This window comes from Vulpes lagopus, chromosome 21, assembly GCF_018345385.1.
Source record: "Vulpes lagopus strain Blue_001 chromosome 21, ASM1834538v1, whole genome shotgun sequence".
Taxonomy (NCBI): Eukaryota; Metazoa; Chordata; class Mammalia; order Carnivora; family Canidae; genus Vulpes; species Vulpes lagopus.
Genome location: NC_054844.1, coordinates 40,651,544 through 40,674,922, shown reverse-complemented (window position 1 = coordinate 40,674,922; position 23,379 = coordinate 40,651,544). Strand labels below are relative to the sequence as shown.

Here is a 23,379-nt window from a genome sequence, read left to right as displayed (position 1 = left end):
GGGCCCAGGCCCTTCCTGTCATTGTTCAGGGCAGGAAGTGCCCCTCCAGAGGGTGGCCACCTGGGGTTGCTGGTCCCACTGCCACCCATTCTCCACCCTCAGTGTCAGCCCCTCCCCTCACAGCCTGTGTGAGCCTCACCCCCCAACCCCCCCACGGTTCTTAGGAAGCAGAACAAGAGAATGAAGCTAGAAAGAAGCAGGAGGAGGTAATGCGGGAGAAGCAGCTGGCTCAGGAAGCCAAGAAACTGGATGCCAAGGTGGGTGGGACCAAGGGCTGGGGCCTGGAGGAGAGCGGGCCGAAGGATTGGGAAGGGGTGGAGAGAGAACCCAAGAGATGGAAAACTGGAGCCCAGAGACCACCCAGAGGGTCCGAGGCTGGTCCAGAGGGATGGGGAGAGGGGCTTTGGGAGGGGGGTCCCAGGCAGCGATGGGAGCGGGCTGCTGTGTGCAATCACGGGCATCCTCAGACTGCATCATGGGGCAGAAACCAGCCCCACGGTAGACTGGTGATGACCCCCTTCCCCTTCAATGCTCGGCCCCAGACCCCATCCCAGCGGAACAAGTGGCAGCAGCAGGAGCTAATTGCAGAGTTGAGGCGGCGCCAGGCCAAGGAGCATCGGCCTGTTTACGAGGGGAAGGATGGTACCATTGAGGACATCATTACAGGTGGGGCGCTCGTCCCTCCCTTGGGTCTGGCCCCTAGGCCCAGCTCCCAAACTCCTTCGGGCCCTCCTCCCACCCCATCCCCATGAGGCCTGACCGCTGTGTCTCTTTCCTGGGCCACAGTGCTGAAGAGTGTCCCTTTCACGGCCCGTACTGCCAAGCGGGGCTCACGCTTCTTCTGCGATGCAGCCCACCATGATGAGTCAAACTGTTAACCCCCCAAGGCTGGGGCTCTTGACAGGTACTGGGCACCACAGCTGCCCCCTCTGCATGCCCGCCTCCCGGGACTGCTGCTGGGCCCACAGGACCTCCTCCCCTGCATGACTTGGAACCACCCTGTGGCAGCCTCACGGTGATGGGGGCACAGCCTTCTCTGCCCGCATGCCCCATGCCTTGAGCAGCATGGCTTGTCCCCTGCATGTGCCCTCAGGGAAGTGGTAGCCCACCCACTAATGCTGCCCCGGCTTCTACTAAGACCCAAGGGTTGGGGGCTTCCAGAGCAGGCAGGACCAGGCCACCCCCTCTTTGCTGAGGCTCCATCCCCGGGCCCGGTTATCTGTGGGCAATTTGTCCCCTCACCACCACCCCTACACCCACCGGTAGGAGCTCTGGCAGTAGCTCCTGCCCAGGGGCCTCAGATGTCCCTTGACCGGTTTCCTGATATTCAGTCTACCTGGGGTCTCTCCCTGGCTTTCTGGCTGTTGCCAACTTTGCTTTGTTTCTGCCACTGCCCGGGGCCTCCAGTCACCCCCACCTGGTCCTCTGAAGATGCAGAGCCCCAGCAGTCTCCCTCACCATCCCTGCTAGCCTCTTAAAGCTTCCCCTTCCTCGGCCTCATGGCTGGCTCTTTTCTGGCCCTGAGGGGCTGCTCCCCAGGGGGCTGTTCCCACACAACGTGGGCCTGGCCCAGCCTCCTTGCGTGTTCACAGGCCTCTGTCCTCCCCACAGGTCTCCACCGCCAGCCCATTGTCGTTCGCCAAGCCAGGAGTGCCGCACCGCCCACCGGCCCCCCTCGGGCTCCAGGCCCCCACTAAGGCCCTCCCGAAGGCAGAAGCACTTCAGCTCTCCCGAGTCCTGCAGGTCCAACCTGTGGACCTGGAGCCCCGAAGGCGCAGCGCAGGGCTATGCTGCTCTCAAAGCTGCATGTGCCTGACGTCCCTGGGGGCACTGGGTCTCTGGGGCCTGGCACTTCCCTGGTGCCTCCAGCACTGCACTTCGTTCGGCCCCAGGGCCTTCCATTCATTTCCTGACTGAAAGGTCACCAAGGGGTCAGCTCAGAGCTGGGAGAATCATTTCTAGCTTTAGCCCATACAGGGGCCCGCAGGCCCCTCTGTCACTAGGCCAGAGGGACAAGAGGAGGAAGCAAGTATCCCTTCTTCCTCCCCCCCTTCCTTTTCACAGGCCCATGGTCAGCAGTGGTCTGGAAGTGTCCAGACTTAGGGAGCCCCGGGACGTGACCCGTCTCGGATCATCTTTTGCCAGGAGCAAGGCCCACGGAAGCCTGGTCCCCACCTGGCCATGCCCTGGTGATACGGGCAGGGGAGAGATTCCACGCTTCCCGCACGTCGCCCTTTCCACTCTAGGCTGACTCTGTTCCTGAGGGGTGGGCAGAGGGGTAGAGGTTTTCCCCGGACAGCTAGAGAAGGGTGTACCATCAGCATCCTCCTCTTTCCACAGCTGGGGGTTTCTCGGGCAGGGGACAAGGAGGCACGGTGGTCTGGGCTGGCTGTTCTCAGTCTCCTGCCAGTTTCTTCTCAGCCCCTGCGGGGAAATACAGGGACCCACTCCTTTTTTGTACATGTACCACCTCCCTTCTCTCGTGTACATAAATCTCAGACCGACCTTCTCTCAACAAAGGCTTGAAGCACCAGGCCTGACTCTGTCTCCTCTTTCGGGCAGGGGTGGCCATTTAGCATGACCTGGGCCAGGGGGACAGAAAGGAGGCCCCAGGGGGCTGCCCTCTGCTTGGGGGAGGTGAGCACAAAAGCCTGGGGAAGGGGAACCCAGCCAGTGGGCTCCCAGCACACAAAGGGAGGCCGGCCTGCCACGAGACACTGGTGCTCTCTGCTGGCCACGTGTACGCCTGCCGGGCCCCCAGCATGCCCCAGCAGTGATGGAGAAGACAAGAGCCACTGGCCATATTATAAATATTATTTAAAAAACAAAACCAAAACAAAACAAAACAAAACACGGATACACGGGGTCTCGGGGCTGAAAGAAGGAGTGGCGGGGCCCAAGGCCCCAGGCAGGCAGGAGCAGGCACTGACACTAGAGGCTAAGGACCCCGCCTGTCACCAGCCTGTCGTTCTCCCCTCGAGGCCCCTTCTCGCGTCTTTCCTAGTGGCACCACCCCTCCACGTGGCATACCAATCTCCGATCTCCGGTCCGGGGTGAGGGCAGGGACTACACTAGTTGCCTGGGAAGCGGGGGGCCCTTGAACACCACGAGCAACCTTGGGAGGTGCCGGCGGCGGTGTGTCGGGGTGGGGTTACTTGAGGACAGGTGGGCACGGACCAGACCGAGAAAGGAGTCTAGCGCAGGTGGTGAGGGTGACCTAGGCCTCACGGCCCCACACAGACCCGAGGCAGAGCAGCTCGTCGGGTCACTGGTGGTCATCCAGCTGCTGCAGGAGCGTCCGCCGCCGCCTTTCCAGCTCGCCCTCGCTCAGCTCGCTCTCTGACGTGTCCCAGCCCGTCTGGCGGAGCAAAGGCACAGCTCACCCACAGCCTGCCCCGGGGGCCACGGAGGCCTGCCTGGAGGGGGTGCTGACTGGGCTGGGGTTGGGCGCCTGCTTCTTACCTTCTCCTTCTTGATCCCAAAACCTGGGGAACGGTTAGGGACTTCTGCCCGCCGGAGCTCCCGGTCCTTGTCCTGTTCGGGTTCTTTCTCATCACTCTCCTTGCCAGCCTTCTCCTCGGGGTCTGTCTCGCTCTCAGGACTGTTCTGTAAGAGCCCAGAGCCCGCCTGCTCAGTTCCTGTGGAGGACAACCTGGGAGGCGGCTGGAGAGCTCTCAGCACAGCAGGGCCCTGGGCAGAAGGCCCTTCTCTACCCACCGACTTGTGTCGTCTCTTCTTAGTTTTCTTTTTTGGTTTCTTGGCTTTCCGAAGGCCGTGATCTGGAGATAGAGAAAAATGCCCCTAAGTCCCGCGGGAGGAGGGCGGGCTCACTCGTCTCCCTGCTCTCGTCTGCACTCTTCAGACAGGGAACTATCTGAGAAGTCTCCTCAGCCCAGTTCTCCTTCGTCCTCCCAGTTCCTGGCCGGGCAGGGGAGGGGAGGGCCGGGCTGGGCAGGGCAGGGCAGGGCAGGGCAAAGCCAGACAGGGGAGGGAAAGGCAGGGCAGGGCAGTTCTTCCTACTGCGGTGGATGCAGGCCTCCCCATCCACTCCACCCCCGGGTCACTGCCTCCTCGAGGCTGCGTCGACTTCTCCAAATGCCGACGGCTCACCTGATCCAAGGAGGAGGCGAGAAGACGGGGAGCCCCGTCCTCCAAGGGCAGCACCCCCACTTTCAACCGAATCAAGTGAGGACGAGGGCTCAGAGCCTGACTCCGAGGGGTTCCGCCTTCTCCGCTTGGGGGGTCGGAGAGACGGTGGGGGCAGCTCCTCCTCTTCCGACTCGGAGCCCTGGGCAGATCAGCAGATACCTGTCAGCGCACAGGTTCCCTGGCCTCCAGAAGCCCTCAAGTCTGGGAACTGGGGACAGAGAGGAGGATCCAGGGCCACAGGAATTTTCAGATCTCGCTCCAAGGTGAGGTGAGGTAGGGAAAAACACAAGAAACGTGACTCCTGTTTCCCTAAGGATCCAGCCACCCGCCCCCCACCCCCCATCACCTCTGCCCACCAACTCACTGAGGGCGAGCGGGAACGCTTCCGATGGTGCTTCTTGCCCTTTCTGCCGTGCTTCCGGCCTTTGGTGTGGAGGTGCTGGCATTCAGTCTGCAGAGGCAGAGAGAGGGGTGAGGAGGGCACCAGGGCTAGCCACAGGAAGCGCCCTGCACCCGAAAATCTGGTTTCGCCTCCTGTCCAGTGCCGCTGCCACACGGCAGGGAAGGGAGAGCCCGACGGGCAGGAGGCCGCACTGGGTGCTCACGAGCTGGGACACGCGTCAGGGGAAGGAAGCCCTGCCTCACCTCCAGTACCTGCAGGAACTCCCGGAAGAGCCGGATCCGCTCCGACTCCAGGGTGATCTGCTCAAAGGCTGAGTCGCACACAAAGCGCTCACGGACCTTGAACGGGAGAGCACTGCTGATCAGACCAGCCCCGGCAAGGCACGGACGCCGCCATGAGCACAGGGCAGGGCTGGGGCAGAGGAAGGAAGGGAGCCGGAGCTGGCCGCGAGCTGCGCCATGACTGGGGCGGGCCCCCGGTGGTGGAGAAGCACCGCTGCCCTCAGGACTGACGGGGTGGTGTGTGGTGCCAGGCTGCGGCCCTGACCTCTTCCCAGGCAGTGCCCAGCTCCAGGGCCGGCACGGCCTGCCTCAGCATGCTCCGGAAGGCAGCCTCCCGGCGCCGCATCCTTCGCGCCTCCTCCTTCTCCCGCTCTCTCTCCCGTGCCTCTGCTTTCTCCAGCAGCTGAGGACAGAAAGCACGCGAGGCAGGGTCACCGGGAGGGCGGGTGTCCAGGCCCCACTCAGGCATGCTGTAGGACATGGGAAGCTGGGGTCTGGGCTCCTGCCGCCATCCCCGGAACGGGGTGAGGAACAGCACACTGGGGCAGTGCGTGAGAAGGAATGGAATGAGACACGGGATGAGTTTGAGAATGGAGCCCTGGCTACAGCCCCGCCCCGCCCGGCCCCTCACACTATTGAAGGTCAGCTTGATGTTGCCTGCGTCCAGCGCAGCAGCCCTCTTGTCAAAGCTTATGACGTGGGCGAAGTCCTCAAAGGCTGTGTTCACCTCCACGCAGAAGCCCCGGTCCTGTGGGCACAGCGGCACATGAAGCAGGGGCCACCGCGGGCCTGAAGCCTGAAGCCGGCCTCCAGGGCAGGCAGACGGGCAGACTACAGGATGCTCTAGAATCCCCCAGGCCCCAGAAGAGACCCACAGGACTCAGATGCACTTCTGAAACCAGGTTGTCCGAGTCCTCACCATCTGACGATTGAGCCTCCCACGCCTGCCCTTGGTCTGGACGCACAGGGAGCTGAGGGGGGGGCACTGGATCACAAGGAGCGCGGGGAGCAGGGTGTGTGCGCCACGTCTGCTGACTGACGCCTGAGTTTCTCACAATTAATTCTTTGTTCCTTTGGCTTAAGGCTGGGCCCCACTTGGGCCCTCCTGCTGCTCAGTAACTTCCCCACGTTCTCAGTCAACATCTGCTGGTCCCGTCCTCTGGCTTATTTCGAGTGCTTACTATGGTGCCAGGTACCGTGCTGAGTGCGTCACACACCTGGTCTCTCTCTTAATCCTCAGCATCGAAATTTAAGCCTAAGTCCTGGCCTCCTAATTTTGTGTGGCAAGAGAAACCAAGGTTTGGAGAGAGGAGAGCACTTGCCCACAGTCTCTCGGCTAATATGCAGTGGACGCAGAACTTTACCCCAGGTCCTTCTAGCACTGAAGCCCACAGTTGGAAGCACTACACCCACAGATCCCGTGGCCCTCAGGTGTACAGCTCCAGAACACTATTAAAAACACCTCCCCTTCTCGAAACACCCTGGGCCAGGCTCAGAGCTTGTCCTCTACGCCTCCCAACACCTCAATAAAGCAGAGGCTTAGGTCGACACGTGGCCCAAGTCGACCTGGTGAAAAGTGGAGCCACTGGAGTCTGAGTCAGTGGGGGCGGAAGCCCGGTTCCACTCCCCTCCCTCCACACGGCACTAATTTGCTCTGGCCTTCCCACCCGTGGCAGAGCGAGCTCTTCTTTTTTAAGTTCTTACTGTAATGCCAGTTAGTTAACATACAGTGTTGTATTTAAGTTTTCAGATCTGTAATATGGAGAGCACACTCTTCTCGTGTATTCCAAGAGCACTTCCTCAACCTACGCTCAGGTTCCTCTCAGACCCACCAGTCTCTGTCAGGGAAGCCAAAGGTTCGATCCCACCTCTCCACTGGCTCCTTCCGTCAAGCTCACACCTCGCTTAACTGGGAACATCCCCGTCCCCTCTGTGGTCACCTTCCTCAAGCTAACAACCCATGCTGCTTTTCCTTTGTTTCAAAATCTTTAAATGCAGCATAAAGGAAAACAAATTAACATGGAGTGAGCCTACTATATGCAAGACGCTTTACAAATATTACCACTTCTCACAACCGTGCGCACACGTTACCCCTATTCTACAGATGAGGAAACGAAGGCTCACACGTTATTTAACTTGCAGAGATCTCAACCAATAAACACTCCAAGGTCTGTGCTGTAGCCACTCGTCCCTCTTTACAGACACGGCTTTCCTAAAAGTGCTCATGTCCCCATAGACAACTCTAAGGGCCCCTTCCTGGTCCTCACTTGACTGGTCCTTGTACCTGGTGCCGCTCACTTCAACTGCCCTCTTGTCTCTCTGACCTCTTTTCCTGCCTCTCGCACGTGGTCTTGGTCTTGGTCTTTTCCATCTACACTGTCCCTAGCCATCCCAGCCCTCCATCCTGATTTTCAGACCCATAATAGACTATTTCAAAGAAACTTCTAATTTAGCAGACCCCAAGAGAATTCATTCCCTGTGAGCCACCTCTGTCCCCACCCCCATGGATCTCCCAGGCCAGATCTCCTGGCTTCCAGCTGTTCCAAGTCCAGGGCTCTTTGAATTATCCTATGGGGTGAGAGGCGCCCTCACAGTCTCCCGGGGTAGTGGGTGATCCCAGGAACTCCTGGGCTCATCAGCCTTCCATAGGCAGGAGCCCAAAAGGGGGAAGAGGTAGGGACCTGTCTAAAGAAGCCCCTTTCTCAGGAGACGTGGAGAGACAGCGAGGACAGGACGCCTACAGGCCTGTCAGCAGGACCAGCCATTCTGTGGCTAAAATGTAAGCATCCAATAAAATTTAGCTCTCCCGGGATTAGATATTTATACTTCACACGGTTATCCTATTTAAAATATGGCATTTGCTTCATATTCCTCCCTGCCCCAGGGTACTTTTCAGACTAATTCCCCAGATAGAATTCCTATTTTTCTCCATCCCTGTTCCGGAATCCTCACAAATGGTACCATCCTCCTCCTCCACCAACTTCAATTCACTCCTCCCTTGCCCTCCATTTCACACACACAAAAATCTGTCCATTCAACTTCTGAGTGACTATCCTCCTGATTTTAAACTTCTTTTTTTAACAACAGAAACATTTTTTCAACAAAAATTCTTATGTAAAACCTCCATATATAAAAGAAAACCTGCTGTACTGAAAACCAAAGGAAGGAGTATAAAATCCCCTCCTTTCTTGTCCCAAGGCACCCCTGAAGAAACCCGGGGTGTGGGGAGGGTGTCTCAGAAAAATAGAGATGGAGCACCACAGCCCTCCCTCATCCGCTGCCCCTGCTGCCCCTGCTGAGCTCCTCTGCCACCTAGGTTACCTCCTGTCTGGCCTCCTTTCTCCCCTCCTGCACCTCTAACCCGTACCCCAGAGTCCTGCGCTGCTCCAACTTTTCTACCAAAGGGCCCTAACGGCAGGGGAGAGAGCCTGGGGCTGAGTCAGAAGAGGATGGCTCAAGCTCAAAATCAGTTTGAATCACTTGCCACTAAGACTTTTCAGTGTCCTGAGGCTTTGTCCTACCGCCATCCATCCCCTAGGACACAAGCCCTCGGTCTGAGAGGTGTGACTCTACACTGACCCTGTGCCTCTTCCAAGACATCATCTGACCGTATCATTCCCTGGCTCCCTGTAACTTACAAGATAAAAATCCAAATTTCTTATTTTAGCATTCAAGGTATTTTACACGTAGGGTTCTACTTCCAAACTGGGGCGTAGGGTGCCAGGGAAACCGAGGAAGCCACGGGACAGTATGGCCTGTCCTACCTAATGGTAAGGAATTTTAAAACACTAAGTTTACATTGAACAGAGAAGTAATATGGTAATAAGATGCAACACCCGGATCTGTAAGAAAAGACACAAGACTTCTAGAAAAAGTAAGTGTTGTGTGTGCAAGTGGGACATTCCTAGCTTTGTTCTCAGACCCTTCTCATCCCAGGTACCCAGTTACTCCCCCTTGGAACTAGGTGTGTGCTGGTGGAAAGTAACCCCTTTGTCCAATGAGGAAACTGAGGCTCAGAAAGCTTAAAAAGTCTGCCGGAGGTCACACAGCTAGCAAGCGGTTAAGCGGGCCTCATATCCCAAGCAGCCTGCCTGCACAGCGCTGCCCCTAACTGCCGGGCGTGTCTCCTCCCCAGGGCCTTTGCATGCTCTTCACTTCCACAAAGGAATATGCTTCCTCTTTGTTTTTTTCCTTCTGAAACACAAGGCTCTCTCACTGCAATAATCCTTTATCCACCTCTGATGGACAGAGACTTGGGGAACTCTCTCTCCGGCGTAAGATAAGCCATGTATGTGCCTGAGCCGAGGGAGCCGCTGCCACGCCAGAGCCATGGCGGGAGCGGTGAGGACAAGGATGGCGTCACAGCCTGAGTCCACTGAATGCCTTGCGAAACCAGCCCAGCTTAAGAAAAGTTGAAAACCCAGATTTTTATGTACAATCTCCTAAGTTCTAAAATGTTAGTGGCCAATTTGGAATTGTGCTAAAATGCTGTACGGGCCAGAAGGAACACGTATCCACAAGCTATCAGTTTGTGATGAGCCATGCCCCTTGCTCCTCAAACCTGCCGTGCCCTTCCCACTCCCTTGCTTCTGCTCCTGTCATACCCTGTGCCCACGACCTCCATCCTCCCCCACCTACTTGTTCTTAAAGGCGTAGTTCAAATGTCAATTCTTTTGATTCTTGTCTCTGTAACAGCATTTACCCCTCTGTATAAAAGGTGTCATGTTTCTCTTCCTACTAAGCCATGAGCTCCTTAAGGACAGAAATTGTATCTTTCCGTGTCCCAGGTGAACAGCTAGGGATCGTAGTGGATATCTGCTGAACTGAGCTACAACGCTCCTGCAGAATGGTACTTATCAGGGAGTCCTGTCCAGAGAGTATGCCCTGCACCCACTCTGCATCCATCCACAACCCTGGGCCTCCCCTCACCTTAAGGATGTCCTTAATGATCTTCTTCTCATCATGGAATCGTGCCTTCAACTCTTCCACATAGAACTTGAACAAGTCCAGAGGGGTGGAGCCTGCGGGGGAGGGAGGGAGGGGGGCCTGGCGGGCGGCAGCTTCCCGAGGCCTGGGGGTAGGGTCGAGGACAGGACCAGGGAGTAGGGGTGCAGAGAGGCTGGCAGGGCAGGAAGCCAGGCCAGAGGAAGGGGCGCCTGGCTGCCTTACCCGGCTGGCCCAGCATGTTGGCAAAGCGGACATCAGTGCTGACCGCTGGGTACAGCTCCATCCAGGTGGACATAGAGTGCAGCTGCCCTGTCTCGTGCAGCTCGTCCAGGAAGGTCTGAGCAGAGAGAGGCCAGTTATAGGGCTAGTGAGACACGGAGAGGGGCCAGCCAGAGACTGGGGAGGAGGAGAGGGGATGGATGGGAGAGGGAGGCCGGGACAATTCAGACTGAGGAAACACAGGCAAAGGAGGCAGAGATGAAGAGATGTAGATAGGGAGGCAGAGAGCAGTGAAAACAGAGAGAATGCAAATACAGAGAAGGATAGACTCAAACGAGACAAGGAGCAGAAAATCAGAAACTTGTCTGCAGCCTGTCCTTCCTGTGGTTTGCTCGCAGCTTCCCAATGTGTTCCGGCTAAGAACCCCCACCATACCACCTCTGCCACCACCTCCAAGCTGTGTGTGCTGCGGGATGAGCTAGCTCTGCCTATTGAGCTCCCCGCAGAAGGGAAATGAACTTGGCTAAGCTCCTAAGCTGTGCCTTTAGGGTGCTCTCTGCTGGCAGTTTCTGGGTGGTGCATACATACAGCCTCCCTGGAGGAGCTTGGCCCAGAGTTGAGGGGACACAGCAGGAGCTGCAGGCACAGAGTGGCCTTGTGGAGGAAGCACACTACTGGGCAGAGACAGAGCACAAACGGCCTAGCTAAGAGGAGGCAGGGCAGCAGGGCCTGGGCAAAGAGGTCACAGTCTGGTGCGAAGCTGAGCTCCTATCCAGCAGGCGGGCGGCAAAGGTACCTGGAAGGCCTCCCGGTTCTTGCGTTGCTGACGCCGCTCCCGAAGGCGGGCCCGCTCCCGCTCCTCCTCCTCCTCCCTCTCCAAAGCTCGGATGTGCTCCTCAAAGCAGATCAGTGCATCTTCCTTGTCCATGTCTAAGCACAGGGAAGGGGCTCAGCTGGCACCACATCGGTGGGACACCCTCCCTCCCAGACCCTGGCACCCCTACTGTTCAAGGATGCTGCCTCAGTAGGTGCCAGGGTCACCCAGTGTGGTGGGGCCAGAGGAGCAGAGGCCTCTGTGGGAGAGGAGACTGGAATGGTGGTTCTGGAGGAGGGTTCATTAATGTATGAGAAAAAAAATTAGCAAGTATTCAGCCCCTGTGAATTCACTTACTGGAAGTAATCTTATGAAACCAATAATCTTGCGATCTGAGATTTTATGTTCTATGGAATCAATCCGGCTTTGATGAAGGTTCCAAAGGTAAATTTCTGATTTGTCAGTGACTACAGGCCAACAACAGCTCATCAGAACACACGTGACCAGCTGTGGTCCATAGCACCACAACAATTTAAGACCATATTCAGATGAGTTCTAAAAATCATCCTTCTCTCCTGGTCATCTGACACCTATCCCAGAGCTCTTCCTCCAAGGACACACAACGTCCAGGTCAACAGTGGACCCCAGAGGGAGGAAGGGGGTGCCCCAGTGTTCTGGGATCTCCAGAGTCTGGAGAGATACAGGGATTGAGTGAGTGCTGAGGACCCTTGGATGTCCAGGAGGGCAGGAAGTGCAGTGAGGAGCGGTATGAGGCAGGCTCCGGGATCCCAGGTCAGTGAGGAAAGGGGAAGGGACAGGCAGGAGTGGCGAACCCGGGCTTACTCTGCAGCTGGTGGTCCTGAGCAAAGCTGGGGTTATCCATGAGGTACTGCTGGGCCTGGGACCATGTAGTTTGGAAGTTGACACTACTCATCCCATCCAGGATGCTCTTCAGGGCCTGGATGTTGCGGCGCCGGAGCTGCTTGGCTTGTTCCTGAGGAGCCACAGTGTCAGGGTCAGGGTGAGGTAGGGCAGGTCAGAGATATTCAAGTGGGCCTGGACAGAGGAGCATTTGGGGCAAGGCAGGCAGCTAGGTGAACCCTAGGAAGACCAGACTCAAGACCTTCACATCCCCGGAAGGGAGAAGGAGCACCGGTTCCAGACCAACCCCGTACAGATGCCTTCCTGCCCTCCCACACCCAGGTTGCAGGCCCAGCGCAGAGATGGGCGGGGGGGATGTGCAAGTGCCACGCCAGCTTCCCAGGAAGGAGCTGAGGGTCTGGAGCAGTGGGGAAGTGAATGGCCGGGGTCCACAGGGATGCAAAGATAGGAAGACTCTAAAGTGAGACGGGTTGACTGATCCAGCCAGTGACTATTACCTTCTCCTTCTTGGCCAGGAAGAAGAGGACATCATCATAAACCTCTTTTCGATCCCTCTCAGGGACCACAGCCCACACCTCCAGCTCCCCAAAGGTCTGTTCTGCTCGCCTGTGGAGCATATGGGCTGTGGGTAGGCAGGCAGGGGACAGAGACCCTGGGCCCGTGCGTTCTCGGGGTTCCCAGGCCCCGCCCCAGCCCGGCCCCCTGACCGGTAGCGGGTGGTGGAGGTCATGCGTTCATGCTGCTCCAGGAAATGCTGCAAGGTCTGCTTGGCCTCCTTGGCCCTTAGCCGGGCCTCTTCCTTCTCCTCCTTCTCCCGCTGCGCCTTGTAGGCATTGAATGCCTGCTTTTTCTCACTCAGTTTGGGCAAGGCACTGGGGTGGAGAGGGTGGGAGCAGGGTGGGGGCAGAGGAGTCAGCTTGAACCACCCCGCACAGCCCACCGAGCAGGGTCGAGGTACACAGAACTGAGTGAGGGGTCCATGCACGGGCACAGCAGGCTGCAGGGAGGCCAGACGCGTCTCTGGGATGAGGCAGTGAGGGGAAGACACTGCTAACGCTGGGCCCTTTTGCTCTGGGATTCTCAAGGTGCAGTCAGGCCTCCACCCTATCCAGCCCCCTCAACGCCAATTAATTCAATTCGAATCAATTCAATTCAACAAGCATTTATTGAAGGTCTCATGTCAGACACCTTTCCCCCCTTCCCCCCCTCCTCCTGGAGGCCCTCCAGCTTCTCCTTCCCCTGCATCCTTGCCCTTCTATCACTCTGACTCGGGTCCCCTTGGGGCCAAAGTGTTGAGCTGGGGCTTCTCAGGGAGGCCCTGGCCCAGCTGCTCTCACACACGCGGTCTGGAGGGCCTGGCTCCCTCTGCCCAGGCCTACCTGTAACGGGGGTCGGTGACCACCATCTTCATGGCCTGTTCCCACGAGGCATTGGAGGGGACAGCCTAGAACGGAGCAGGCAGGGGTCATGGGGCCTGCCCCCCTCCAGCCCCCTCCAGGCCTACCCTGGGAGCCCCACCCCCGCACCTTGTCCCTCAGCAGCTCCTTGAAGGCCTGCTTTGCCTTCTCCCGGTTGCTCCAACTGAGGCCAGACCTCTCTGGTTCTGGCTTTGATTCCTCTTCCTCCTGCTGTGGTGGCTGATGCTGTCCAGCAGCACTGGGGGGCAAAGGGGGCTCAGCCACAGCGCCTCCCAGTCCCCACAGCTTTCAGTGCCTTATGCGATCAGGGATAGGCCACCCTCTCCTGGCTCCCCAAAGCAACCCTCTCCTGCCCTGCAGAGGCCAGGCCCAGATCTTCACACCCTTCCCCACAGGCCTGGCAGAAGTCAAGGGTGGAACCAGGCTGGGAGCTCGAGGTCCGCATCTGGAATGCCTCGGGGGCAGCCCTCACCTGCTGGGGCCCTCCTCCGGCTGTTGCAGAAACCCCTGCTCCACAGGCTGGGCAGCCTCTGACATATCGCAATCTTCACTCCCACCTGGCTCAGGCTCTAGAAGGCCCAGGGGCAGAGGGGTGGGGCCAGGCGGCCCAGGCGGGGGCTCAGGCTGGGGCTGAGGTGGCTGCGGCTGCAGTATCTGGGGCTGCTGCTGCTGCTGTTTCCTGCAGGTGGGCCGGAAGGGCAGTGTCCAGGAGTGGAGCAGAGAGGGGACAGCCAGGGGACAGCTGGTCTCTCGATCCTGCGAAGGACTGCGGCCAGAGCAGACCACTCCACGAGGAAACGGAGAGCTGGCTTGTCCACTGAGCAGGGATCACGGAGAGAGGGTCTGCTCCCACCCCTCAGGTGGCCCCAAGTACAGGTGGACAGACGGGCAAGTCACTCACCCTGCAGCCTCTTGTTTGACTAAAGCTGCAATGGGAAAAGATACCATGGTCACGGGGGGCCAGGGCCACCCCCCAGAACCACAGCCCAGACCCCACCTCCTCCTCACCCTCCAGGTCATCCAAGTCCTTGGGCCGGGTCCAGCGAGACTCCTTACTCTGGTTGTTATAGTAGTAAGGTTTGCCCGTGTCTGACTTGTACTCTTTCCAGGGACACTGGGACAGCAGCAACTGCAAGAGGTTGGGTCAGAGGACGTCAGTTGGCTGGGCACGCCCTCTAGCTACAGCTGGGGGAGCTCAGGGGATCCAGTGAGTAGGGAGTTGTTAGCTACCACCTGGCCTGGCTCAACAAGGGGGAAAGGAGACTTCCTGAGATCCTAGGGAGGCTGGGGGAGTGGTCAGGGATCTTGGGATCAGAGGAACCATGTGTGTGGTTAAAGACTCAGGGTGAGGCCAAGGACTTGAAGGGTCGGGGCAGCCTAAAGGAAGGGCCAGAAAGCCCCGCTCAGGACCTCTGCCTTGGACTTGAGCACGCTGGGCTTCTCCCACACGGACTGCTTGTCGTCAGCATTGTAGTAGTAGATGCGCCCGTCAGGGGCCACATGCTCACTCCACAGGGCCCTCTGGGGGGGGGGGGGGCACAGAACGGTGGTCAAGGCCCCTTCCCCAGAGCTTCTCCTCCTTACCCCAAAATTGAACCGTCAGCCCCCCAACTTCCAGCTTTTCTACCCAGAGACCCCTGAGCTAGAAGAACTCACCGGAGGGCCTGTCCCAGCCACAGCAGCTAGAAAAGAAGCCAAGGGAAACATTAAGTCCTTGCCCCGACCCCCATCTTATCCCACCTATTCCTCCCCTACTCCATCCCCATTAAATATCCCTTGGTCCCATCAACATCCCAGGCTCCCTGGCATCCCAACAGGCATGATCCAGGGTGGGCTCTAGTCCACGGTCCCCTCTCCCCTGTACCCCCCCAACCTCCGAGCCTGGGGGGAGCAGACCCCCAGAAGACTCACAGCTGGCTGTGTCCGCACCCGGAGCCGTCTGCCGAAGAAAGAGGAGGGGGAAGGGTTGGGGCCAAGCCCAGTGGCCCCCAGGACCCAGGCCATGGGGGATGAAGAAGCAGGCCAGGCCAGGATCCATGTGTCCTGCTCCCAGGGACCTCTGCTCCCTAACAGGCATCCCCCACCCTCTGGGGCTGTGGCTAGAGGATCCTAGGGGGAACTGCACAGCAGCTCTGTTCTTGGTTTGCCTCAAGTGAGAGTATTTTGTGGAGTCAATCTCCAAGGCCCCTCTCTTCCACAGTGGATGCCAAATGCTACATCCTACCCAGACTCTACTACACTGAGCAATGGCACAAGAAGGCACGGGGAGACCCGCAGGTGCTGTTGCTTTGTCCAGAGACAAAGAAGATGTGACGAGGGAACTGTATTCAAGTGTCTGCAGTGCTGGCTCTGCAAGGGTAAGCAGTGTACCACGAACGTGTTCCTTAAGGGAGCTGGGCCCAGCGAAGAGTAACAAGAGAGAATGTACGTGCCTTTGGGAAGGAGTGAGAAACTAAAAGAGTGGAGCACGTGGCTGGAGAGGAGGACTTGAGTGTGGGGAGGCGCTCCCAGGCCCAGGATAGATCCGATGACAAGAGGGAAAGAATGGAGGCCATATCCCTGTACTCCAAGTCAGACTCACAGGGCTGCAGGGCACAGCCTGCTTCCTGTCGGCCCCAGTGCTTACCGCTGCGGTGACAGGCACCGCTGGCATCAGCATTCCTGGCATCATGGGAGGTACCATTCCTGGTATCTAGGGATACAAAGAACACAAAAAACGGCTACCAAAGTGAGAGCAGGCGCAGGCAAGGCAGGCTTCGGAGAGATCCCACTGGGGGCCATGAGCTTCACACGGGCACCCCCTCAGGCAATCCCCAGGTTCTGGGCGCTCGGGCTAGCAGGACAGCGTCCTCTAGTCATTCAGCAGATGAATCTGCATGGGCCGAGCCAAGCGCGGCCCTTCTCTCCCTACTTTTTCAAGTCCAGATGCCCACTCTCACCTCCGCCCCCTCCCACTGGACACCCGGGGTTTTCTGTGGCACTACTGGAGGAGAGAGGATTACCTGCGTGAGTGGTGGTGGTGCCCCCATTGGTGGAAGCATTGGGGGCATGATGCCAGGGGGCATCGGGGGGATGGCTGGTGGTCTCTGACTCATGGGGGGCAGTCCCATCGGAGGAAAGGGTGGGGGGATTCCTGGAGGGGGCATCTGAAAGTGAGGAAAGGAAGGGATACTGAGCAGGGAAGACACGATCTTAGACTGCCAGGGAACACCCGCCTGTCTCCCGCCCTTTTCAGCCCTCCACCCCAGCTCTGAGGCAATTCCAAGGCTTCAGATGGAGAAGCACAAAGCATGAAACTGCCTGTTCCTCACCACTGAGAGAGATGGGGGGAGGGGCGGGCTTCTGGGTCTAACAGGCAAGCACACCACTTCTTCAGAGGTAGGGAAGGGAGAGGGAAAAGTCTAAGTGCCACCACCAGACCGTGGCTGGAAGGCTCCATCTCTTCAGCGACTCTCCCCAAAGAGGCCCCTCAGAGGCAGGGCCAGAAGGCAGCATCCCAGGTACCCAAATGCCCCAGTCCCCTGCCTCCTATCCCTTTTGCTCCAACTCGATGACCACCAGCTGCTATGTCAGCCTGACTTCTGTGGCACTTTGAAAGCACAGAGAAGGAGTAGTGAAAGAGACAGGCGGCCCCACCATGCCCTCACACTAGCAGGGTCTTTTCCCTTCCACTTCTCCTACCCCAGCCCCAATGTATCCCAAGGATGAAAAGACAAAGGGGGAGCTGTCAACTTTATGGACTGGGAGCAGCAGCTCCTCCCACCCCAATGCCCAAGCAACACCACCCCTTTTCCAAGGGCAGTAGAGGGGGCGTTACACAAAACCGTGCTGGCGATGCAGCAGTGCTAGGGACTGGGAAGTGGGGGGTGCAGGCTGGAAAAGCCAAGCCCAGGGAAAGACATAAAACTTACGAAGGGTGGTGGCATCATGGGGGGCCCCGGTGGGAAGGGGGCAGGCGCTGCTGGGGGCCGGGGACCAGAATCGGGAACCGACTGTTGAGGGAGAGAAAAGTCATAGGACCCAGGATGGGCAAAGAGATGGGCTTTTGCAGAAGGGAAGCAGAGCGGTGAGGATGAAAAAGGAGCACAAAGTTCAGAGGAAGGGTCTCCTGGCCCAGTTTCCTGCCCATGCCCAGCTCCGAGTGAGCCCTGGCTAGGTCTGCTCTCTTCCACCAGCCGAGAGCCAGCCAGCCGTGCCCCTTCGGTGCTGTCTTTATTTCCCAAAAGCAACAGAAAAGATGGAGGCGGCTGTACCACAGGCACAGTCTGGCTCTTGCTGAGGCTTTTCATCCATTCTCCCATCTGTGGGCAAGGCTGTACTTCCCTCAAACCTTCAACAGAGGTCTCTCATTCCCAAAGCAGACCTCTTGTCCCATCCCCCTACCTGAATTCACCCAGTTAGATACAACCCCAAAGCTCTCTAAACCTAGTCACCAAGCCTGCTTAAGCACTAGCCTTGCTCTCTTCATTCACTGTGGGGAGGGCTCCCCACAACTCACTCGCTCACTCTTTGACACCTCCCACTCCCCATCATCCCCTCCTCTACAGCTCTACTGCCCCGCCCCTACAGATCCGCCCCTACAGATCCCGAACTCCTCTCCCTGAGGCGGAGACTATGAACAGCCTAGATCTCCGGGTCCTCCGCCTACTGGCTGCCACATCCCATTCCTCAGCTGTTGGCTTCAATACCGCTTGCTCCACCAAGCCTTCCTGACTGGTGAATTTATTCTCTAATTCCCTACTTAGTTTCCTGGTGTATACAGTTTCGTAATTATTACACTTCCCCTTACTAACATGTCATAACATTTCATGAGGACAAGGATCGTGTACAACTTGTTGAAAGTTGGACTCCTAGTACCTGCCACGGTGTCTGGCACATAATGGGTACTCAATAAATACTGAATGAATGCAAGAAGGCACAAATGGAGGAACAAACACTCACAATTCTAAAATTTCACCCTATAGATATAGCCCCACATGGTCAAAATGATGTGTATACATTTCCATTCCAGCATCATTCATAAAAACAGAAGACTGGAATCAGCCTAAATATCCATCACTAAGTAACTATGAAAATTACACACAAATAGAAAATGGAATACTATGCAGTCAAAAAATGAAGAAGCTTGTCTTGATAGGAGCAATCTCTTAAGATACATTAACGAGTGGAAAAAATGCAAAGTACAACAAAGTGGGATCATTTGTATGAAAACTGGAGAAAAGATAACATACAAGACAGAAACCAGCAGCAGGGGGGCTGAGGTGGGGAGACTTCACACTGTACGTATGCCCTTTTGTAACCTTTGAATACGTATCCACGTGACTATATTACCCATTAAAAAAAAAAAACCAAACACTTTTCAAGTGAACTAAGGCTTGGAGATGTAGCTAAAAAGCCCTGCCTTTCCTCCTTTTTGCATGAAGACTAGGGGGTGTTAGGGAGTTCTAGGGAATGGTGGTAGGTGGCTAAAGAGGAGTTGCCCAATTTCTCTACTTCCCCAATGACCCCTGTGCTGAGAAGGCTCAGCATGTGAAGATGCTTTCTAATCTCTACCTCTAGTAATATCTGTCCTTCCTCTTTTTCTACCCATCTTCTCCTAAGGAGAGAAATGGAGAAGCCACATTATTCCACCTTGAATCACCTTTCTCGGTGTTCAATTACTCTGGCCCTGTATTCAGACCTGCTCCTGCCCCAAGTCTGTCCGCAGCATGGGAAGTCAGAAATTCATGAATATGGGAGGAAACCCGATTCTCTGGGCCACACTTATCCACCTCAAGCTGCCTCAAGATTCTCTCTGACCTCCCAGATGCTATATAACCACCTTTGTTTGGGTCCTGCCAGGCTCCAGAGTTGCCTATCTGAGACTGGCACCACCGTCCGTACGGGTGTCTAAGATAGAAACCCGTGAGTCATTCTCCACACCTCCCTCTTCCCTGTCAATATGTCACCGAGTCCTGCTAATTGTACCGCGTACACATTTCTTGAATCTGTCCACTTCTCTCCATTTCCTCCGCCACCCCCACCCCTCTTGTTTTCATCTGACCTTCTGTGGTAGTCTCCCCTCATCCACAAGCTCATCAAAATGCACCTCAGACCACGTTACCCCGCACTTAAAATTCTTCGATGGCTCCCTCTGCTCTTAGGGTAGAGACCAAAACTCCTCCCTAAGACCTGGAAGGCTGTGGGAAATTTGCTTCCCAACTGCTTTGCCAGCCTCATCCCTGCTGAGTTTCTGGGTCTGTGCTCCAGCCACACTCACCTCCTCTCGGTTCCCCGACATCAGGCATGCATCTGTGCCTGGCACCACTTCCTGCCAACGCCACACACCTAGCCTACAGGTCTCACGTCTACCAGTCATCGCTTCCTCAGCAAAGGCTTCCTCCCAATGCAGTGGTCTAGGCTGTACCATACACCCTCCCCTCCAACAATTACCCACTGGAATTTTAGTTACTTGCACAATGTTGACGGTCCTATTATTTTATGTGGCCGCTAATAAAAAACAAATGCTCCCACTTAAACTATGATACTCCACTGATTTTAAGATGTATCTTGACAAAAAAAATGTTAAAATGTGAGTGGAATCAATGAATTACCTGCTGCCTCCACTAGACCTTAAACTTTAAGCGGTGGGGATCTTGCCTGTTTTGGCTCACGCTGCTGTCCTATCCCCGGTGTATTTTCCTCACTGCCCCCAACTGCAACAGAGAAGGTGTTAGTATTTGTTGACTTAATGGTCTCGCAGGTCCCACAAAAACACAGCCCTTGGTTAGGCCTAGGAGTTATTCAGGGAACACAGAATGTCAGAGCTGGAGGGGACTCTGGCAACCACGCACGGCAGTCCCTTTCTCCGATGAGAAAACTAAGGGGAATTATCAGGCCCCGGCTCCACCATGGTCAGCGCCAGGACTGGCTCTAATCTACCCCTTCAGCATAGTCCTTGTGGCAGGAAGCAGGTCTGTTCTTTCACTCGCGCATATTCCCCCACCACCCATGTGCTTAAATCAGCAAGGATCCAACCCTTCCTTGAGAACTCCCTATTGCTAGCCTTACAGAATCTCACCTAACAAAGTCTCAGTATTAGGTGAGCCGCTCTTCTTGGCTCAGCCTGATTAAATGGCTTCCCTCCTCTCTGCACAGCAATTGTTAGGTTATGCCATGTGTTTCTCTTATTCCACTTTGTCTCTCACTTTGCTCAAGATGAGTCAATATTCCCCCCCTTCAGACTACCTTTATGATTATCCTCCACACATACACATACTCCTACCTCCTTGTGTCCCCAGGATAAATGCTGCACTACTTGGCACTGCTGACACACTACTCTGTGGATGCTGCTGGGTGCTTCCCACAGGACCGCTTGTCTCCCTACTCAGGAGGACATTTCTCTATATTCAGGGATTATGTTTTCTCCTTTTGAGCCTCCTCTTGAATGTCTAATCAAGGCCCTGCATGCAAAGTGCTGTGGTAAAATGCAGACTCATCCTTAACCTTATTAGATTTTTGCATACTGGAGTATCCTAAAACAGGCAAATGCGTGCATCTGTACACATGTGCCCGGGTGCATTCGTAGAAATTCTCTGGGTAAAGGTGGCCTGTGATGAGACAGACAGCTTGGCTATCTGTACGGCTGGGGAAAGGGAACTAGAATCAAATACTGGCATGGAAAAACCTAAATTAAAAAAAAAAAAAACTGTATATGACCATCTTTAACTTGGCCTATGTGCTGCCAAAGCGAGCACTGACCATCTTTAACTAGGAATGGAGACCGCTGGCCAGGATCCAGAGGCTGGACTGTTTTGGACAGTTCCCGCAGAGGACAGAGCAATGGAATGAACATAAATTACCGTGAAACTTCCACAGCCCTCCCTTTGCTGAGCTTCCACTGTGCAACGTGTATACTTTTCTTCCTGGAACACCCCTGCCCCTATCTCACTTGCAGCAGTGCCTGGACAGCTTTGGGGTAAGACTGAAGTAACTCATGTGACAAAGGGATATAGGAAAGGGGACTCAAAGAACAGATCCTGTGTCTTCTCTGGAACAAAAACACATCTGTGGGTTGGAGAGAGACGAAGAGACAATTGATCATCTGACCATCATGTGTTCACCTGGGCCAGTGGAAGGACAGCCTCCCCTCCCGAAGGTGCAATCAATTTTTCTCAGCCTTCACATCTAAGTGGCATGTCAGAACTAAAGATTCAGATGAAAGAATAAAATAGGAAAAGAACAAGAATAGAGAGATGAGGGGGGAGCGTGGAAAGAGAGAACAGCTAACAACTAATATTTATTGAGTGCTTATTATGGGCCAGAAATCATGCCAAACACTCATTTAATCCTTGCAACCATCTCAAAGCTTATTATTGTCCCCATTTTATAAATTAAGAAACTGAGGTTCAGAGAAATTAGGTAACTTGACCAATGTTCCAAGAAAGTTCTAAAGGATTAAAGGGCGGAGGCGGGTTTGGAATCCACGCAGCCTGACGCCCTAAGCCTGTGCTTTCAACTCCTCCACAAAGCTGTCTCTCAGCAAGGATGGTGGTGCCACATCTATTCCTTACGGATTGGTGCTCCTGTTTTCTTGTCACCCCAATCCACACACAATCCCGAAATCCTCCAGGTGATTCCAAGGATGGCCCGGTCTGACTCACTCCCTAAAGGGACCTGTGTCTGAAAATGAAAACTGGAAGGCACACCTCTCAGAAAGAGTACCTATCATCAAAAAGAAAAACACCGTGGAGGCCAGAAGACCAGCCGATTACCCTGCGGTCTACCTTCAACTGCCGCAGGTGACCCAAAGAGGCCCAGCCCTCCTGTTTTCAAGACCAATCCTAGTCCCCCCTCCTCCACACCTGCCTTCCTATAGTCATCCTACTCCCCTAAAGATACTGGCTGTCTTACTAGAAAATAGCTTCCACTGCTTCTCACTGGTCCTGCCATCTCCTCAGGATGAAGACCTCATTCTGGTCTTCATTTTCTTGGAGTAGGTCTCTTCCTCCTCCGCCACGTCCAGGGTTCTCCCTTCCCTCCAATAGGATTCCAGAGGCGCTGGCTAGCCCGCTGGAGGCTTTGTGCCGACCATCCCCCACCTCCCTGGGGATTTTGTGCGGCCCCAGCCGGGAGGCCTCGCCTCCATCTTCAGCCTGCTTTGCCTTGCTTGCCCACACCCGAGAACCCATTCTCCTACACTCTTTCAAGAACCCCCCCATTCCGAAGCTCGAAAACATCTGGGGTATCATTCTCACACATTTTCCTTGTGGGTTTGTTTGTTTGTTTTTTTAAACCAATGGGAAATCTGAGGCCCCAAGAAAGGTAGTGACTTGCCCAAGGTCACACGGAGTAGTTACACAGTGTGTTGGCGGCAGAGCCAGGGTCGGGACCAAGGGTCCTCTGCTTTCTCATTTCTTGGGACTATCCAGCACGAGGTGGGGGCCGAAGCCTCTCTTTCCTCAGGAGACAATGCCCCCTCCTCACCTCAGGAGACAATGCGGGGGAAACGGAGGAGGAGGTCCCCAGGGGGTTGTAGGAGGGATCCAGGGCTTCCGAGGGAAGCAAACGCTGGGGCCGGGGAGGGGCGTGTTGCACGCCGAATACCCTAGAAGGGGAACTGCGGCCCCCGGCTCTCCCCCGGTCCCTCGGTTCCCACATGCCCGCCCCTCTCCTTTGCCGACCTTTCTCCACAAACCCACCAGGTCTCCTTCCCCCCCTCCTCCTCACCCCGTCCCGCAACTCCCGCTCCCCTCACCCCCGCTCCCCCACCCCCGCCATCCTCCATCATGGCCTCCCCGCCCCTTCTCCCCCAAATCCCCGCTCCCCTCCCCCTCCCGGGCTCCTTTCCCTCACGCCTCAGGCCCCTCGCCCTCCCCCAGGGTCCCGGGGACCCCCGGCGGCCTCCCCGCCCCCCCGGCCCCGGCCCGGGCCGCCGGGGGCGCTGTGGGACCGCCCCGGGCCCCTCCACCCCCGCGCGGGGACGTTACCATGCCAGAGCCTCCGAGCAGCTGGGCCGGCTCGGCCCACCCGCCAGTAAGAGCCGCTCTGATTGGCCGGGCCGCAGCCGGGAGGGCGGGGCCAGTGGGGGGTCGCACCCCTTGGTGGCCGGGGCCCCGGTCGCGCCCGCGGACCAGCCCGGCCCTGCACCGGCCCGGAGCGCCCGGCCCGGCCCCGCCCCCGGCGCGGAGAGCCAGGCCCCGCCCCCGCGCCGCCAGGTCCGGGCCCGCCCACGGGGGGCGGGGCGCCGCGGGCTCCGGACGCGCGGCCGGAGGCGCTGGAGCGCGC

At 56.6% G+C, this 23,379-nt stretch overlaps 2 protein-coding genes across 13 annotated transcripts in view; one reads left to right on the top strand and one right to left on the bottom strand.

The window, feature by feature from the left end:
* Positions 1-2,533, top strand: part of FMNL3 (formin like 3) — a 59,103-nt gene extending 56,570 nt beyond the window's left edge. For 3 of the 5 annotated variants that reach the window (XM_041735766.1, XM_041735764.1, XM_041735763.1), the window contains 4 exons: positions 165-257; positions 543-666; positions 787-904; positions 1,612-2,533. In XM_041735766.1, coding sequence (XP_041591700.1) covers positions 165-257; positions 543-666; positions 787-878 — 309 coding nt within the window. In that variant the 3' untranslated portion in view covers positions 879-904; positions 1,612-2,533. The remainder of the gene's footprint in view (positions 1-164; positions 258-542; positions 667-786; positions 905-1,611) is intronic. The other 2 variants (XM_041735767.1, XM_041735765.1) reach the window with 1 other exon arrangement.
* A 263-nt stretch (positions 2,534-2,796) lies between these two features.
* PRPF40B (pre-mRNA processing factor 40 homolog B) lies at positions 2,797-23,210 on the bottom strand. Of its 8 annotated transcripts, none has more exons than XM_041735771.1 (26): positions 23,082-23,210; positions 17,025-17,105; positions 16,116-16,259; positions 15,740-15,805; positions 15,025-15,052; positions 14,770-14,795; positions 14,524-14,634; positions 14,122-14,242; positions 14,015-14,039; positions 13,586-13,792; positions 13,222-13,351; positions 13,075-13,139; positions 12,403-12,567; positions 12,193-12,301; positions 11,657-11,807; positions 10,796-10,929; positions 10,003-10,117; positions 9,763-9,854; positions 5,465-5,581; positions 5,099-5,236; positions 4,795-4,890; positions 4,514-4,600; positions 4,111-4,288; positions 3,718-3,779; positions 3,463-3,606; positions 2,797-3,358 (listed from the first exon to the last, which is right to left on the bottom strand). In XM_041735771.1, exons 1-26 carry the CDS (start codon positions 23,082-23,084, stop codon positions 3,266-3,268), a joined length of 2,688 nt encoding a protein of 895 aa, XP_041591705.1. In that variant the 5' UTR covers positions 23,085-23,210; the 3' UTR covers positions 2,797-3,265. The 8 variants fall into 8 exon arrangements, with proteins under 8 accessions (XP_041591705.1, XP_041591708.1, XP_041591704.1 ...); XM_041735774.1 differs by lacking the exon at positions 23,082-23,210 and adding an exon at positions 19,707-22,877; XM_041735770.1 differs by lacking the exon at positions 23,082-23,210 and adding an exon at positions 22,006-22,877.
* Between the last annotated feature and the right edge of the window lie 169 nt (positions 23,211-23,379).

Excerpts from the sequence above, each read along its gene's own strand:
- PRPF40B (XM_041735768.1), bottom strand. The coding sequence starts at position 17,414 with ATGGGAGAATGGATGAAAAGCCTCAGCAAGAGCCAGACTGTGCCTGTG. Across the intron at positions 14,040-14,121 it reads GGACTTGGATGACCTGGAGG|CTTTAGTCAAACAAGAGGCT; the intron begins GTGAGGAGGAGG and ends TTCCCATTGCAG. Across the intron at positions 11,808-12,192 it reads TCCTGGCCAAGAAGGAGAAG|GAACAAGCCAAGCAGCTCCG; the intron begins GTAATAGTCACT and ends GTGGCTCCTCAG.